Source organism: Microtus ochrogaster, chromosome 1, assembly GCF_000317375.1.
Source record: "Microtus ochrogaster isolate Prairie Vole_2 chromosome 1, MicOch1.0, whole genome shotgun sequence".
Classification (NCBI taxonomy): domain Eukaryota; kingdom Metazoa; phylum Chordata; class Mammalia; order Rodentia; family Cricetidae; genus Microtus; species Microtus ochrogaster.
Genome location: NC_022009.1, coordinates 20,905,631 through 20,923,025, shown reverse-complemented (window position 1 = coordinate 20,923,025; position 17,395 = coordinate 20,905,631). Strand labels below are relative to the sequence as shown.

General features: G+C 47.0%; 1 protein-coding gene across 3 annotated transcripts in view; it reads right to left on the bottom strand.

The window, feature by feature from the left end:
* Window positions 1-17,395, bottom strand: part of Rgs6 (regulator of G protein signaling 6) — a 545,705-nt gene that overhangs the window by 27,180 nt on the left and 501,130 nt on the right. For all 3 annotated transcript variants that reach the window (XM_013346421.2, XM_026779939.1, XM_013346417.2), the window contains exon 16: window positions 311-400. In XM_013346421.2, the coding sequence (XP_013201875.2) occupies window positions 311-400 (90 nt within the window). The remainder of the gene's footprint in view (window positions 1-310; window positions 401-17,395) is intronic.

The following is a 17,395-nucleotide window of genomic DNA, read 5'->3' as shown; positions in this document are numbered from 1 at the left end:
CCTGACATTCTGGAGTCAAGCCACGGTGGCAATGATATTTTGGTCACCCTCCTCTCACTGTAGGCAAAACAGGCAGACAGAGGGAATGGGAACACGGAGGCAGAATGCCGTATCCTCGGTATCGGGGGAGGCTGGGACAGTAACCTTCCTCACTGTTTTTGATTGGAGAGGGGTAGACAGAAAAGGGAGGAGAAGAAAAGAAAAGTAAATAAACAAAACCCAAGGGATGATATTCTCATTTTACACCAGCAGCAAGCAGCAGCGAGAGTCAACAGTGCTAAGAAAGACAAGCTTGCCCTTCCCAAGATACCTTCTTCTTGGCCAGCAACAGGTCCTGGTAAGCATTGGACCGCAGGAAGCGAGCGTAGCTGTCACTCTTCATCAGCTTGTAGATGTGCTCCTGGGGAAGGGAGAAGAGTAGGGAAAGAAAGAACTGTCAGCTGGAGCTAAAGGACGCAACAATCCACTTGACCTGGGGGTGGGCGGCCACAGGAACCTAGGGACGTTTGAATGGAGCTAGGAAAATTTGCAGTGTGTCCCACCTCTCCCACGTCACATGTCAAGAAATAAACAAGCAAAATGACATTTTCTCTTACAGAGCAAGAGGTCTGTATCTCAAAGGATTTGTAATCAGGTCTTAGTGTCATGTTGGGGTATGCAGTGGTTAAAGCTGGAGAAAATGAACGACTGGTATTGCTCCAAAACTGGGGAGACTCGCAAGGTAAATATGACGAGTGAAAACGTTGCTCCTCAGGTATACCATCTGATCTCATTTATAGAACAGTCTCGAAAGGACAGATTAGAGAGCTAGAGAACAGATTAGTGGTGGCCAGAAGTGAGGAATGGGGCAATAGGTGGTTAGACAAGGCAACAGGAAGGATCTTTGTGGTGATGGGTGGTTCTGTATCTTGGCACATCTGCACAGGAGATAGAGATGTGAAAAATGAAGCACACACATACGTGAGTGCAAATACAACTGGCAAACCTGAACAAAATCAATGGATGGCGGTGCCATCATTACAATAAGTTACAATAATCACTCTACTCCAGTTTTGCAAGATGTTACCACTGGGGAGCTGGATAAATGGTCCATCTCTGTAGTCTTTAACAACTTTCCGGGAGTCTACAAGTGTCTCTAAATAAAAAGCACAGCTTCAAAAAGGAGCCTAGAGGGTCTGAGGGAGATGGCCCAGTGGATAAGAGCTCATGCTGTGCAAACATCAGGACCTGAGTTTGAACTCCCAGCACCCATGTATAGAGCTGGGCACTGCTGTGGGTACCTACAAATCCAGTGCAGTAGGGGGCAGAGATGGGTGGGTTGGATCTCTGGGCCTTGCTGGCTGCCAGCCTAGTTCTAGTATCAGTGAGACTCTGTCTCAAGGAAATAAAGTGGAGACTTAATAGAGCAGGATACTGGACATCCACCGGTGGCTTCTGCATGTGCACACACACGGAAACAATATGATTGAATCGGCCTGTGTACATTAGGGCCATCATCTTAGTCTGGAAGGCAACCCTTCTTGACTGGCTCATAGAGCATCTGGGCACACATGCCAGGCCTCAGGGTGGCATCTAGGAGGAGGCTACTGCTGTTGCTGCGACCCCAAGGCTCTGAGAAGACCCACACCCTTGGCCCAGCATATGACCCCTGGCTTGCAACTAACTCCTCCAGGCACACGTTCTCAGAGTCTATTCCTCTCAAAGGCAGACAGTCCCGGGCTGCAAACAGGCATGGAGGAAGGATGGTTTGTCTATGGAGGCGAGCCTGTTTGGCCCAAGAGCAGTGCTACAGGGAGGGAGAGTAGGCCATCCAAGATGGCGGAGTATTAGTTAGCAGCTGGCCTGGGTAAAGGAAATGTTGTCCCCTATAGTGTTCCCTGCCCCTTCAGAAAGCTGGGCAATGGCCTCAGTGCCAAAGGGAATGGAGTTCTGGTCAGTGAGGAGAGACAGCCCAGCTGGAAGTCAGGGCTTACCCCTGGGAGCCTCTTTCTGGCTTCTCTTCCCAGAGGACACCTTGTATGGAGGTGGCGGAGACCTCACATCAGTTGGGGAGGTCACGTTTTTTTTCTACATTTTAATTAATTTTTATTTGTAACAGTGTTTTGCCTACATGTATGTCTGTGTACCATAAGCATGCAGTGCCTGGAGATGTCAGAAGAGGGCATCAGATCCCCAGGAACTGACAGTTGTGGGTACTGGGAATCAAACCCAGGTTCTCAAGAAAAGTATCCAGTTCTCTCTTTCTAGCCCTGAGGATTGGGGTAAGGTGGGGGACTGCAGGAGTTTTTTTGGGGGTTGGGGGTGGCTGTAGCCTGGCTAGAGAATCCTGGAACAATGGCCAGATGGTGCCAAGACGTCTCCCGACCCAGCATAAAAGACACATAGCCAAGACCCAGAATTAATCAAGGTGCCCATCAGTTTACAAACAGATAAAGGACATGTGGGAAATATATTTTACACACACACACACACACACACACACACACACACACACACACACACAGTCTTTAGCCTTGAGGAGGAAAGCTGCCCTTTACCAAGGTGTAGATGAACCACCTAGGTGAAATGCAATGAACCAGGCACAGAATAACAAATTCTGACTCTGCTTACATCGGAAGCTAACACATCAGGCTCATGAAAGAGAGAGAGAGAGGGTGACCGCTGCCAGAGACTGACGTGTGCAGGGGAGGGAGCCTGGGGGATGCTGGCCACAGGAGACACTTCCTTTAGACAGGAGGGAGAAGTTCAGCATATCTAGAGTACACCATGGCTGACTACAGTTCATCACAGTATCTGGTCATTGTGAAATTTTGATTTAAAGTTTTCTTAATTAAAATAAAACAGCCTGTGGAATGATAACCATGTTAGATTACTTGATTCAGACATTTTCAGTATACACACGTTAAAACATGTTTTACACCATGAAAACAGATGACATTTTACCTGTCAGTTATAAATAATGAAAAACAAAAATGAAAATGAAACAGAAGAAATACATTGGCTATACCAGGAATCTCTGTAGCCCATCCCCAGCAGAGCCCCAAAGGGTCCTGGGATCAGCTTCTTTCTTCCTAAGATGCCCCATATTTACAAAAGTTGGGTGGCCATATCACAGACATTGAGAGAAACAATAAATGGGACCTCCTGAAACTGAAAAGCTTCTGTAAAGCAAAGGACATGGTCAACAAGACAAAATGACAGCCTAAAGAATGGGAAAAGATCTTCACCAATCCCACATCAGAAAGAAGTCTGATCTCCAAAACTACAAAGAACTCAAGAAATTGGTCATCAAAAAAACAAATAATGCAATAAAAAAATGGAGTACAGACCTACACAGAGAACTCTCAACAGAGGAATCTAAAATGGCTGAAAGACACTTAAGGAAATGCTCAACATCCTTAGAGAAATACAAATCAAAATAACACTGAGATTCCATCTTACACCTATGAGAATAGCCAAGATCAAAAACACCGATGACAACTTATGCTGGAGAGGATGTGAGGTAAAGGGAACACTCCTCCATTGCTGGTGAGAGTGCAAACTGTTACAACCCCTTTGGATAACAGTCTGGCAATTTCTCAGAAAATTATGAAACAACCTTCCTCAAGACCCAGCAATACCACTTTTAGGTATGTATCCAAAAGATGCTCAATCATACCACAAGGACATGTGCTCAACTATGTTCATAGCAGCATTGTTTGTTATAGCCAGAAACTGGAAACAACCTACATGCCCCTCCACTGAAGAATGGATAACAAAAAATGTGGTACATTTACATAATAGACTACTACACAGCAGAAAAAAAAATGACATCCTTATATTTGCAAGCAAATGGATGGATCTAGAAAATATCATATTGAATGAGGTAACCCAGACCCAAAAAGACAACTACCATATATACTCACTCATAAGTAGCTTTTAGACTTAAAACAAAGAACAAAAAATAAAAACAACAACAAACCAGCCTACAATTCACAATCCCAGAGAACCTAGACAACAATGAGGACCCTAAGAGACAGATCTAATCTACATGGGAAGTAGAAAAAGACAAGATCTCCTGAGTAAATTGGGAGCATGAGAACCATGGGAGAGGGTTGAAGGGGAGAGGAGAAGGGAGGGGAGCAGAGAAAAATGTACAATAAAACCAAAAAAATTAAAAAAATAAAGTTGGGTGGTATTCTCACCAATGGAAAGGGACAGGCAAAGAAGGCAGTGGAATTAGCGGCTGCTTTGGAGACTGTGTTCTCAGTGAACAACCTTAACGTGAAATATTTTCCAGAAAACCTCACAGAACTATCCAGCCCCGCCCCTCCCACACCAGTTTAAGTCCCTGGATGATAGGGACAATGTGTCTTCATCTTTTAGAGAGGCATCCTGTCCGCCACAGGGTCAAACATTTGGTTGTGTTTACACCACGGTGTGGGTGATTTGGCTATAGCTTAAGCATGCTCCCCCAAGGCTCAGAACCCAGTTAGTGCCTGTAAGAAAGCTGGGTTCTCACCCCCTCTCTCATCATGACCTCTCTCCTCACACACGCTCCCTGCCATATTGAGACATAGCAGGAAGGCCCTCACCAGAGCCCCAACAGATAGGGTTGCCTGATCTTAGAATTTCAGGCTTCAAAACCGAATCAAAAATATTTTTTTTTCTTGCTCTGCGACACACGTATCCTTTATTAGTTTGTTATAGAAACAGAATACACTCTAATGCAGGGTTTTCTCGTTCACTAAAATGCTTGCTTGAGTTTAATGTTCAATGTTGCTTTAATTTATGAGTGGCCTAAGCAACTACTTACTTGCTCTGTCTGGGAGGAGAGGATCATATCCTCATGAAGGGCTGTGAACCTCTGAACCTCTTAGCACAAACACCCTTCTCTTCCCCAGAGCCTGGATCTAGGGTGTCACTGGTCTTGGTTTTCATTCGATATCTAAATTGATTTACCTGCCATGCACCACACCCCCGTGTCTGTGCTCTGTGCACTGGCACCCAGTTCGCGAGCTTTGGGCAAGGGGGCTGGAGGTTAAAATACACAGACACACACAGACAGAGAGACAGCGACATGGGTCATCCTTGAATTCCCCAAGAATGCCCCCTTCATTGTGTCCAGGGGAAGCTTATATAAGGATCCTTAACTGCCCCAGCCAAACCCACCAGAAACCACTCTTCTGCCATCAGGAACTTCTGAGGGTCTCGTGCTCAGAGCAGCTGTAGGCACTCAGATCAGGGGAAAACAAGTTGTTTACAAGAATTTCAGGATCTGGGGTCTCACTGCTCCCAACATCTCCCCTCTAAATTTTTTATAAAGCAGAAGACCCCCCACCCCCCGACCACACAGCCTTTTGGTCTCTGCTGATTCACTTTGGCCAACACTCTATTGAACCTGTACTCAGGAGAGAGTGACAGCATCTCCTCAGGAGAATACGGCTTTTAGGGAACACAAGAGAGCAACTTAAGCCTGTAAGACAGGTAGATTCAAGTATCCCAGAGACTGTTGGTTCCTCATACTATTTCCCACACACCCTCTTCCCCTCAAGTCAACAGAGGTGTGTGACCATTTCAGACTTGGGACTTTTAGGAGTGGCTCTGCCATGACCCCAGGAGCAGTCAGAAACCACCGCTCCTTCAGCAGTCCCCTGAATAACATACCCCAGCTGCCATACCCCGGTGGCACATTCATTCTTATCAGCTGAGTGCATGAAATGGAGGGGAACTCAGGAAAGCAGGCTTGCTGTTCTGCAACCACTGAAGGAGCCCCACTTAAATTGTCTTCAGGGGAGAGGTGGACGCTGCACCTCCCCACCGAGCTGGAAGGTGGAGGGGGGGTGGGCGGGGATCCTGTCCTGGCCGGTTGCCCCGGGCTGGGACAGAGGTCCAGGCCAACGGGCCCTGAGGCCCACGCTGGAAGCAGGCCTAGCATTCTTGCCTCGTTGGTCCTTGAGGCAGGCCCCGGGGTTTGTATGCGTTGCAGCTCCTCAGCGCCTGATGCCTGACTGCCTGGAGCTGCAGCAGCTCACACTCCACTGCAACATTACAGGAGGTCTCGGGGATTCGAACCACATGAATATCAAATAAATCCTTAGGCTCTCATCGTATGCGGAGACAAAAACAGAACCCCCTTTCCAAAACATCAACTTCTTAAGCCCATATTTTAAAGTCAAAATACCTTTCTTAGCAGTTTCTAGAATCAAATGTCTTTCTCCAGACCAGAACACAAAAGACAACACAATCAACATATCATACATATGTACACATTTATCTTTTTTTTTTTTTTTTATTTTTCGAGACAGGGTTTCTCCGTAGCTTTTGGTTCCTGTCCTGGAACTAGCTCTTGTAGACCAGGCTGGCCTCGAACTCACAGAGATCCGCCTGCCTCTGCCTCCCAAGTGCTGGGATTAAAGGCGTGCGCCACCACTGCCCGGCTCACATATATCTTTTTAAGCTATATACTTTCTATCTTTTCCCAATACATACACATCCCCTCCGGCCGGGAACAACCCTGTTCATTTACCCCTCTTTCTCGGTTGAACTTCACTTGCTGCCTGCATGGCGCAGAGACCGAAACCGAGCGAAGGACATCAGGATTAACACATATACCCCAATCCACTCTCACCTTCTGAGGGCGACCTCTCAGCGTTTCCTAGTTCCTGAAATCTGGGTGGAACCTCCAATTGCTGCGCCCTGTGTCCCCGTGTCTGCGCTCTGTGCGCTGGCACCCAGTTCCCAAGCTTTGGGCAAGGGGCTGGAGATTAAAATACACAGAGAGACAGTGACACGGGTCATCCTTGAATTCCCTAAGAATGCCCCCTTTATTGTGTTCAGGGGCAGATTATATAGAGATAGCCACGCCCCAGCCAAACCCACCAGAAACCACTATCCTGCCATCAGGAACTCCTGAGGGTCTCGTGCTCAGAGCAGCTGTAGGCACTCAGATCAGGGGATTACAAGAAATTCAGGACCTGGGGTTTCACTGCTCCCAACATCTGCCATTACAATCGTAGGTGCAAATGTTAACTCTGAGTAAAGATGACTTACTGTCTTTTTTCTTTCTTTTTTAAAAAATGAAGTATCATCTCTGTCTGGCTAACAGAGCCGGTGGCTCCTGAGTCATCGGCAAAGGCCTGTCCCAAGATCTGGACCCTCTCCAAATCCAAACAATGCATCTCTACTGCTGCTTCTGGCTTCTGGGAATCTAAATGCTGAGGCTATGCTTTGCAACCCTCTGCTCCCCGCAAGGTAGGAGGAGACCTCTCCTAACCCGGCCCTTCTGACCTCAGCCACAGACTTCAACCTGGATCTACTTAATTCCTATTCCCTCAATGCAGCCAGGAAAAACCTGGGTTCATCAACAAAACTGACCTTGTCACCTGAAACGGAGCAGGAAAAGGAAGATGTTCAAACATTTAATCATGGCTTCGTTCACCAGCTATTATTGAGCATCTAGTAGATGCCAGGCACTGAGTCTGACTGTGAGGTTATAGTCTGACTAAGACAAAGAGAACTTAGCATCTATAGACAAGAGGACTCTCCACCAAGACGCACATAGCCATTTGAGCAAAGGGCTGCAAAGGTGTCCAAGTACAGCCACTATGCTTGGGTGTGGCTGGGGCTGAGCAGATCTTCCTGGGTGGGGAATGGCGAGCCATCGACTGGAAAATGACTCCCCAAGGTAGGAGGGTCTGAGCAGACACTGAGAAGGTGTGTCTTAGCTCTATAGGAGCCAAGGGGAGGGGGTAGAGCCGGTACAGAATGATCCCACAGAGCAGGCAGACAGTGGGCTATGGCTCACTCTCCAAAGTGTGGACACCACTGTTACCTTCTCTAAGTGGCCAACTCCACAGTCACACACCCAGGCAAGGGCAGTGTGAGGGTAGCTGCCATGGGCTTGCTCTCTCTTATACCTTTTTACTAGCATTATGAAGCCTCAAATCACCCTACATGAGTATGTACAGAGAGAGAGAGAGAGAGAGAGAGAGAGAGAGAGAGAGAGAGAGAGAGAGAGAGAGAGAAGTAGCCCTAGCATCCTAGCATTCAGGTCTGACAAAACCAGGCTTTTGACACTCTGCAGGTCTCCCAGGCCCCCTATGGGGGTCATAGCTTCCCTCTCTTCCCTCTGCCTTGAGCCTGGCTTTCCCACAGCCTAGGGATTTGGTGACTCCCTTGTCCTGTTCCTCCTCCCCCAAACAAAGAAATGTTGCCTTTGATGTCAGGAAAATGTGTTCCTTCCAGCTTTGTCTAGGAAACACAAAGACAGTAAACAGGGGGTGGGTGAACCCAGAACTGAGATTTTTCTGGGAATAAGAATTAAGATCAGACTCAGGGTCTCTGGCCATTTCCCAAATGCAATGAGTTTATCACCGCCAGGGACAGCAAGTGGACAAAGCTCTTGGCAGTGACCTCTGCTGATTTATGAAGGGTTCTGGTGTGTTTTCCCCGCTCTGCCGACAACTGGTCCTAAGGGAAATGTGTATCTACCTCCGCACAGTGCGAGAGAGCCACTGGCGACTCAGCCAGATCCTGGGTGCGGAAACAGGGGCTGGAGAGAAAGAAATCTGCTCCTTTCTTCTTTGCCTCTTCTCGCCTTCTGTCTGTCTTCCTCTTCTTTCCCTCCACCTCCCTCACTCTATCAGGGAGATGAGGATTGACTCCATGGCCATGCCTTCCCCCGGGGTCACCCTGAAGGGAGGACAAAAATGGCTCCATCTCTCTTAAGAAACCAGTGCTTTAGGACCTGAACAGCACTGGTGTGTTAGCCACACACTTCCCAGTGCTGGAAAGGACTCAACATCCTCTGATGAACCGCCTCCCCTTCATTTTCCCTCCCTGAGCCCTCTGCTTGCCAGGAGGATGGCTGAGGTCAGTTAGAGTCTAGGAAAGATGTAGGAGCCGGGGTGAGCAAGTGAACCACGCTGTCTCCAGACCACACCTGCTCCAAATCAATATTTCGCTGTGCTGGCCTTCATTTGGAAATGTCCTCTTTTTAGACAAAACACTGAACCTCTGGTGAGGTGGCTGTGTGTGTGTGGGGGGGGGCACTCACATGAATATCCGAGGCCCTGGGCTGCAAGCATGCGGGAGCAGCTGACCCTCTTAAGAATATCGGTATGGGTCTTCCTGGGCTGTGGGCTCCTAAGACGGCACAGACCTCATCTTCCAGCTTTAGAACACCTTGCTGAAGTGGGAGCCACTCAGCGGGGACGTGCATGGCGGCCAAGAGCCCTCCTTGTGATTTTTCGAGTGTCCTATTTTTCTTTCTGCAGGTGTCTGTGCCTCACGGTGGCCCTCCATTCCTAAGTTTCCTGGTGTAATAGCCATGCTTGGGGAGCTGTCAGGTCCCTTCAAGGAAAACGAGGGGCAGAATGGGATGTGGAGAGGGGGGGCCAAAGGAGAGGGAACTGGGCCCCGAGCCAGAGGCTTGGATTCAAGTCCCCACTTGGCCCGTTTCTAGTCCTGCCAATCACACTTTCGGAGCAGAAATGGAAGGAAAGGCACTACAAAATGATTATACATGTCAAGTAATAATGATAACCTTGTGTTATGATTGTGTGTGTGAGAGGCAGTGAGGATGAGACAGAAGGGAGAAGATTACAGAGAGAAGAAATGGTTTGGAGCAAAGAGGACCGGGGAACAGAGTTCAGCTGCACTTTGTGCTGCCTATCTGAAATAGTAGTGAAATAGCCCCATTTTACAGACAAGGCTGCTGAAATTACACCAGGCGGGATGCCTCGTTCACTGTTGGCAGAGAACATCTGAACCCAGAGGCCATGCTCCTCCCACCTTGGCATGCTTGTTTTCAAGGCTTTTTCCTCTTCACTGGTTATAGCCTAAAGGGAACCAGTGTCCCTTGGCTGAGGTACAGTGCGCCCTTCTGTGCGTAGGTGCAGGGGTGGTGGAGCTTCCTCCCCAAGTCTTAAGTCTGGGCCAGTCTAATGCTAGGCATTGCCCCTTCTCACCATTCCCTGCTGAGAGCCTACCACCACCACTACCACCACCACCATTGTTAGCAATGGAAATGGCAAAGATCCAGGCTCTGGTGTCTCAGAGAAGAGCAGATCCCAAGCAACTTGCCTTGGACACATACGTCTGGGTCTTTGAGCCTCTTCTTTCTAGAGACTCTTAGCCAAAGAGTCTTTAGCCAAAGATCTTTAAGTCTTGGGCATGGTCAGCTGAACCCTAAGGAAAATGAAATTCTTTCAAGACAGGTCTTACAGGACAGACCACATGGAGGTATATCATCACAGCTCAGCGTCTACCCAGCGAGCAAAGAGAACAGGAGGAGCCAGGGCAACACAGATCGCAATGAGCAAAGACTAATCAAGCCAGCTCGGTGATTGGCTGCTTTTTGCCGCACTGGGGACTGAACCCTGGCCCTCCCACATACTTTATAGGCATATTCTCTACCCGTAAGCTACGTTCATAGGCCCAGGGATGCCTCTCTGGATGACTGTTTTAGGGATCTTAAATGAGAAGCCTCCATCTGGATTCCTTGGGCTTTCTAAGAAGACAGGGTGTGGGGGGGAAACAGTAGGGGGTGGTGGTTGTTTCTGTATAAGGGGTCATTTGAAAGTCATTTATGAATGTGACAAAAATGATCCCTTGCGTTTATCCTGCACGGTATCTCACAGATACAACTTAACTGGCCCAAGGCACAGGATTTTAACGCTGTTCTATCTCTACTCTGTGATAAGGGCAACAAAGACAGCTTCAAATATCCCCTCCCACCTCCCACATATTGACATGGAAGCCGGTTTTTCCTTCCCTCTTCAAGGGTTTGGTACTAAAAATCTCTGCTCAGAATTAGCAACACAGAAACTCCAGAGTTTAATTCTCTGATCCCTTCTCTCCAGGAACTCCTGGTAATAAACAGAATCGGCTCACAAACAACTGATTTGTTCTTTGCAGACTCATCCCTCCCTCTGCTGCTTGTCACCCTAAAATAACACCACCCACAGAATCCAGTGAGTAACCTCTGAAGCAAGCTGTGATGGGATTCCCTAGTGATTGTACACGGTGGACCAGGATGTGTTCTCTAACAGAGCGTGTACACCAGAAAACAGGCTCACAACACCACTACCACAAGGATGGACAGATTTCCCCAGGCTCAGAGGACTGCTTAGGACAAACGTGAAACCTTACTCCCCTATTACACTTTGGCTTTCAAACAAAGCAAAGACTAGATCACCTTGCATTCCTCCACCAAACTGATCTTCAACATCTAAGTTCACATACTCACGGACACTTTCAGCAAGAGGCTTCCTGTCTGCTCATGATGGGGGTGGATTTGATGGTGTCTGTTTATCACCCAGACCTCATCCTGGTCTTGAAGTCTTCGGCTAGTCCATGAATGAAGAATGAGGACTTCAGAGAGTTCTGGTCACGTAGATTGAGGGCTGTTTCCAGGAAGGGACATGCCTATACAGCTGCAGATTTCCAGTGCCTCCAACATCTGGCACATAGTGAATATTCCAAGTTTCGCTGAATATAAAATTAGACACCTAATTTAGCTGGTTCTTATTGATCACTACGGCTGTTCCTCAAGGCTCTTTGAAGTTGAAAGCTAAGTAACAAATTGTCCTCCTCCCCTTTACCATGGTAGACACAACTAAGAGTCCATGATTTAAGGACATTGGTTGGTTTGTCTGCTTGTTTGTGGGGGCAGGGTCTTGCTATGGATCCCTGGATGCTCTGGAACTTGCTATGTTTATTAGAGTCAGACTTGAAGTGGTTTCCTTGCCTCTGATGACAAGCAGGAGCCACTATGACCAGCAAGACATCCGCTTCTGGACTACTTGAACCCCCACACAGAGTGCAGTTAGGCACTTACAAAAGGCAAAGAAAGCGGATTCTTGCTTCCATCAAAGGTCCAGACACTCCAGGTGCAGGGTGGGGATGGAAGTCTCAGAACTAACGTAGCTCAGGGAGGCAGTGGAGCCAGGACAGTTAAGAAGGCAGGGTGGGAATGTACACTCCATAAGCCAATGAGGGAGGTTACTCTGCTCAATTCAACTGCCAGTCCATTTGAAGGACAGGTTTCCAATCCAACCCAATCTCAGTGACCCGTTTGCTCTGTGAAGAATGATGGGTGGCAAGGTAAGCTCTGTCTCACAGTGACAAGCCACTCAGACCCCCTGTTTCCTGTGTAATTCCATCACGGAGGTCACCCCACACAGGTCAAGGCTTTCCAACTCAAATGGAGGATGGATGGTCACAAAATCAATAGATGGAGAATAGACAAATGATCGAATGACCTAGAAACACAGTCCTTGGACCATCCTCGGTTTCTCTGAGGCTTTAAAAACAAGCCACACAGCCACCAGGCTGGTCACTGGACTCCTAACGCCTTTCAGAGCCCACAGGGGCTCACAAAACAAATGCAGTCTGGGGACATTTGTTAGGGGCCTATACTTCCCCTGACTTCTCGCCCCCTAAACCTGCTAGTGAGGCATTTAGGTTAATAGCAATCCCCAAGCTTCAGATCTCTGTCCAGCCCCAGCCTTTGGATTGCAACCATCTGATTTACCCTCTCCAGTGCTTTCTGGGATGAGTAATTTAGGGTGAGCATGTTCAAGTACTGTCTCAGGACACTCAAGGACCTCCACAGTTTGCTTTCTTTGTTTTATTAAAACAGAGGGTCATTATGTAGCCCAAGCTAGGCTAGAACTCACTATGTAGCCAGGCTGGCTTTGAACTCATTGCAGTCTTTGTGCCTCGAACTCCCAAGTGCTGGGGCATGAGCTACTACTATGTCCAGCAATGGCACAAACTATAGCATAGCTCAGCCACAGGAACCCCAGAGAGAAAAACTGAATGTATATGTTCCCCAGTGTTGTCCGTGCCTCCACGGCGCTCAACCAGACACTGGGTCAGTGGATGCATTAAATGAATCTTTTGAATTAATGATATTTCCAGCTTAACCATGAATGAACTGAAGTGTAACACATAGTAAATCAAGGGACATCTGGATACTGAGAGAAGGGTTATCTCTCTCTGCTTACATATGAAAATATCTGAAAATTTGACAAATGTGTCTGGCATAAAAGATCAAAACACATTAATGACATTAGGAAAATAAAGTAGTAAATGCTTTCACTTCATTTCGGTGGACCAGTCACTGCGGTCACCTGTCTCTTTTCTATTTTGCCACCTCTCACCCGAGGTAGAAGTTCTGCTCTATCTCTGCTCTGTGGGAGAGGGAAGGAAGACTTAGGGGATTTAGGTGTCTTAGTTACTGTTTCTATTGCTGTGGTAAAACACTGTGACTGAAATAACTTGGGCAGGAAAGGGTTTCCTTCACCTTACAGCTCCCAGGTCACACCCCATCACTGAAGGGAGCCAGGGCAGGAACTCAAGGCAGGAACCTGGAGGTGGGAAATGAAGCCCACACAATGGAGCTGTGTGACTTACTGGTCTACTTCCTCATCTACCCCAGGATCATCTGCCTCTGATGATCCCACCCACAACGGGCTAGGTCCTCCCACATCAATCATGATTTAAAAAAAAAAAAGCTCTACAGGTCTTTCTGGTAGGGTGTTTGCTCACTTGCGGCTCCCTCTTCCCAATGATTCCAGCTTGTGTCAAGTTGGCATAAAACTAACTAGGGCATCAGGTGGCATTCCCTAAGTCAGGCTGCCAGGGAGACTGTATATTTGTATGTGGAAACACACTTAAGGAGCCACAGGGAAGAGGCTAGGAACGAGAACTGGCATAGGAAGGGAGCTTTATTTGAATTTATAGTAGTTAGGTCTTCATACATCTTCCTGTCTAGTCTACTTCACAGGCTCGCCTTGGACATAACACATTTGAAAAACCACATAGAACTGTACTAGTGAAGACTGGATATTCAATATCTTACCAAGGCGCAATGTATTTATTATTTTTCAAGTTCTCTCATCAAATCTCCTTTGAATAAAGAAGAGCCCAAGCATCCAGGAGGGGAAGACTAGTTGAGCAAACAAACTACGGCTCCTCCATACCAAGGAAAGAGCCAGACAGTGATGGCCGTGTCTAGCCCTCAGACTGCTCTGTGCAAATGTAGCAGGAAGCAGATGAGCAGTTACACATCATCTGTGGGGTGCTTGAGGGCCAGACTCTCAGAGGAGGGAGGGAAGGAGGTAAGCAGGGAGAGCTTGAGGAGAAGCCCTCTGCAATTCTAAATCCCAATGAAAATGTCAGCATGAATTCATAATCTCTCTTTCTGCACACACACACACACACACACACACACACACACACACACACACATACACACACTTGTGAGGTGGTGGGGGCTGGTCTCAAACTCTGACCTATCCCCGTGTTTCAGTCTCCCAATTGCTAGAAGTACACTTATGCCCAGCTGAATGTATCCTTATTGAAGATTACAATATATTTCCTAGCTCTGCCCACTAAAAATACTGAGAAAAGATCAACAACTTAGCACCCGTGAGCACTAAGTGTCCACAATGTGGCCCCTAGGAACCATTTGCCACTAAGAAGAACTGGGTGTCCTTAGAGACAAGGCTTTCTCCAGGCCCAGGACAGTGCACAGAACCGTGGAGGCATCATGCTATTTGGATGACATTAAAGACTAATCACATCAGAAGGAATCAACTGGCTAGAGATTCTAAAACCCAGCATCAATAAAAAATTCAGTAAAATAGATCATAAAACATAGCAAAAGTGTTTAAATCCATGAGTTTAAAAGACATTGAAAACAAACAAAACTCCAGTCAGCCACCAAATGAAGATGATACCAAGCCACTCATTTTGTTTGAAACTAGCAACGAAGAGAAAGAATCAAATATTCCACTCTTCTTACATGAACGGTGATACTAACTAGTTAATTAACTAGGAGCTGAGAGGACTGCCTCCTTTTGGAAGCCGTGCAGCTCGTCGACAGGAAGAGAAAGATAATGAGAACATCACCATTTCACAACCCTAATTAACTTCAGCAACAAACACCCAAAGTGGCTGAAATCACATATACACATACACAAAGTGGCTAAAAATCACACACACACACACACACACACACACACACACACACACACACACACACACACACAGGAGACATTATTGCATTCCTCCTGAGAAGACAGCACAATAAACTCCACAAAAGTCAAAGCTAAATCCAGTTAAATATAAAAATCAAACACCCAATTGATAGGAAATATTGGGTGACAGAGAAACGTGTGTAGCATGCAGGGCTGTCACCAGAAAGATCCAGGTGGGAACCCTTCATAGGATGAAACATCTAACTTCGTCCAATATGCACAGGGATGGGAGGAGAGAGGGAGAGAAAGAGAAAGATGAAATATAGTTAAAGAACACCCTTGTTGGTCTACAGTACTGTGCAGCCCTTGTGTGGAATCTGATTTTTAAATGGTGTTTTAGAAATCATGTATGGGACTATTAAAAGTTCATACACTTGTCTGCTGTGAGATAATGCTCTTGTCCACTGTAAAGATTTGTCACTTGTATTGGTTTAATAAAATGCTGATTGGCCAGTAGCCAGGCAGGAGGTATAGGCAGGGCAACCAGACTAGAAGAATTCTGGGAACGGGAAAGGCAGAGACACAGTCGCCAGCCAGATGCAGAGGAAGCAGGATGAGAATGTCTTACTGAGAAAAGGTACCAAGCCATGTGGCTAAACAAAGATAAGAATTATGGGTTGATTTAAGTTGTAAGAGCTAGTTAATAATAAGTCTGAGCTAATTGGCCAAACAGTTTATAATTAATATAAGTCTTTGTGTGTTTCTTTGGGACTGAATGGCTGTGGGGCCAGGTAGGAGAGAAATTTCCGTCAACACTTGCCTGCTGGCATAAAGGAGTTATTGACATTTTATTAAATTGTGGTAAAGGTAGTGTGGTAATGTTAAAGGAAAAAAATGACATTTTCCCCTCCAAGCAGCCGGGTAACATGCAGGTGGGGACACGGCTCAAACGAGGTCACATACTGATGACCATTGAGGTTGGATGAAGGCTCATAAAGGTTTGTGTTTCTGCTCATTGCCGGCGTTGTGTTCAAGAGTTCCCATGAGAAAATGCTAAAGAAAACCCTTCCTGTGTGGTGCTTGGAGTGACACCCAGACTGGGAGCATCATGGTTTGACATCAGCATCTCTTTCTGAAGTTTTGACCTTAAAACCTCACAATGGCTTCCGTGTTTCAGGCCATGTGCGCAGGGGGTTCCCAGAGAATTTATCCATCCCCCTCCTTTCTGAGTCACACCAGTATTGTCCCCGAGAGCATACACATATACACAACTGTGCTGGGGGAAGAGCCCTCATGATTTCAGGATTTAACTTCAGAGCTACGAAGAGCCTAAGGGCCTCCTGATGTCACAGGGAGGAGACTGAGTGTTTGGTACCAAATCTGCCCAGCACAGGCAATCTGTGGGTTCAGAATGGAGGAGAGAAAGGGTACGTGACAGCTGTTTTCAGCCCGAGCTCTTGAGCAAATGACAAGGGACACTGGACATAGCTTCATGCCATTGTTTGCAGTGGTGTAACTGCATAGACGATTGTCATTGGCAGGGCAAGCCTCCCGCAGTCTCTGCCTACAGCATCAGTGAGCATCCTGACTGAGCCCTGCAGAATTGAGTCCCTTCTGTGGTCATCGTTTGACCCCAGAGCCTTCTCCTTTGGGGTCTTCTCACACTGCTAAAACAGCCTATTTATTTGTCACCTGGCCCTGGGCCTTGCTGAGGACAATGTTTTTCATCTGTTCTTTGTGGTGTCTCTCACCATTCTCCAGGGCCTGGAATATGGAGCTGCCCGGAATCTACTCACTGGATGGGTTGGTCACCATGGAAGCAGTGTGATGGGAGCATTGCAGCTGGACAGGGTTGGGTTTGACTCTTGATCCAACAGCTCACGATTCCTACTTTACTGGTGTTGCACTGCTTTGAATCTACTCCTGACCTCGTATAAGAGTTTAGATTTTGTACAACATTCCCCCCCTCCACCCAGAAAAGATAAAGCAAATAAAAATGGTTCCACAACACATAGTGGTTTGACTTACAATGCCTTGACTTTACAATGGTGCATAAGCAATGGGCACTCAGTAGAAGCTCTGCTTCAGATCTGGATCTTTCTCTGACTACTGCTGTTTGGTGTGATCCTCTTTCTAGATGCTGGGAAGTGAGTGAGCAGAAGCTCCCAGTCAGCCTGTGCTCCTGAGGGAAAGAGCTGGTCCCTCACAGGGTTCTGTATGCTAAACTGGACGGCCCTACTGAGTACATTTTAAAAGGCTGCTTCAATGCATGACAGGTTTACCAGGATGCAGTCCCAGCTAGCATTCTAAGTTGAAGAATGGCAACGTTCTGTTACATTTTCCCCCGTGTACTTTTCTGAAATAGCCTTGACTAGTGGACTTATTAATAGGAAAAGCTGATATTCTAACTAGTCATAAAACCTCTG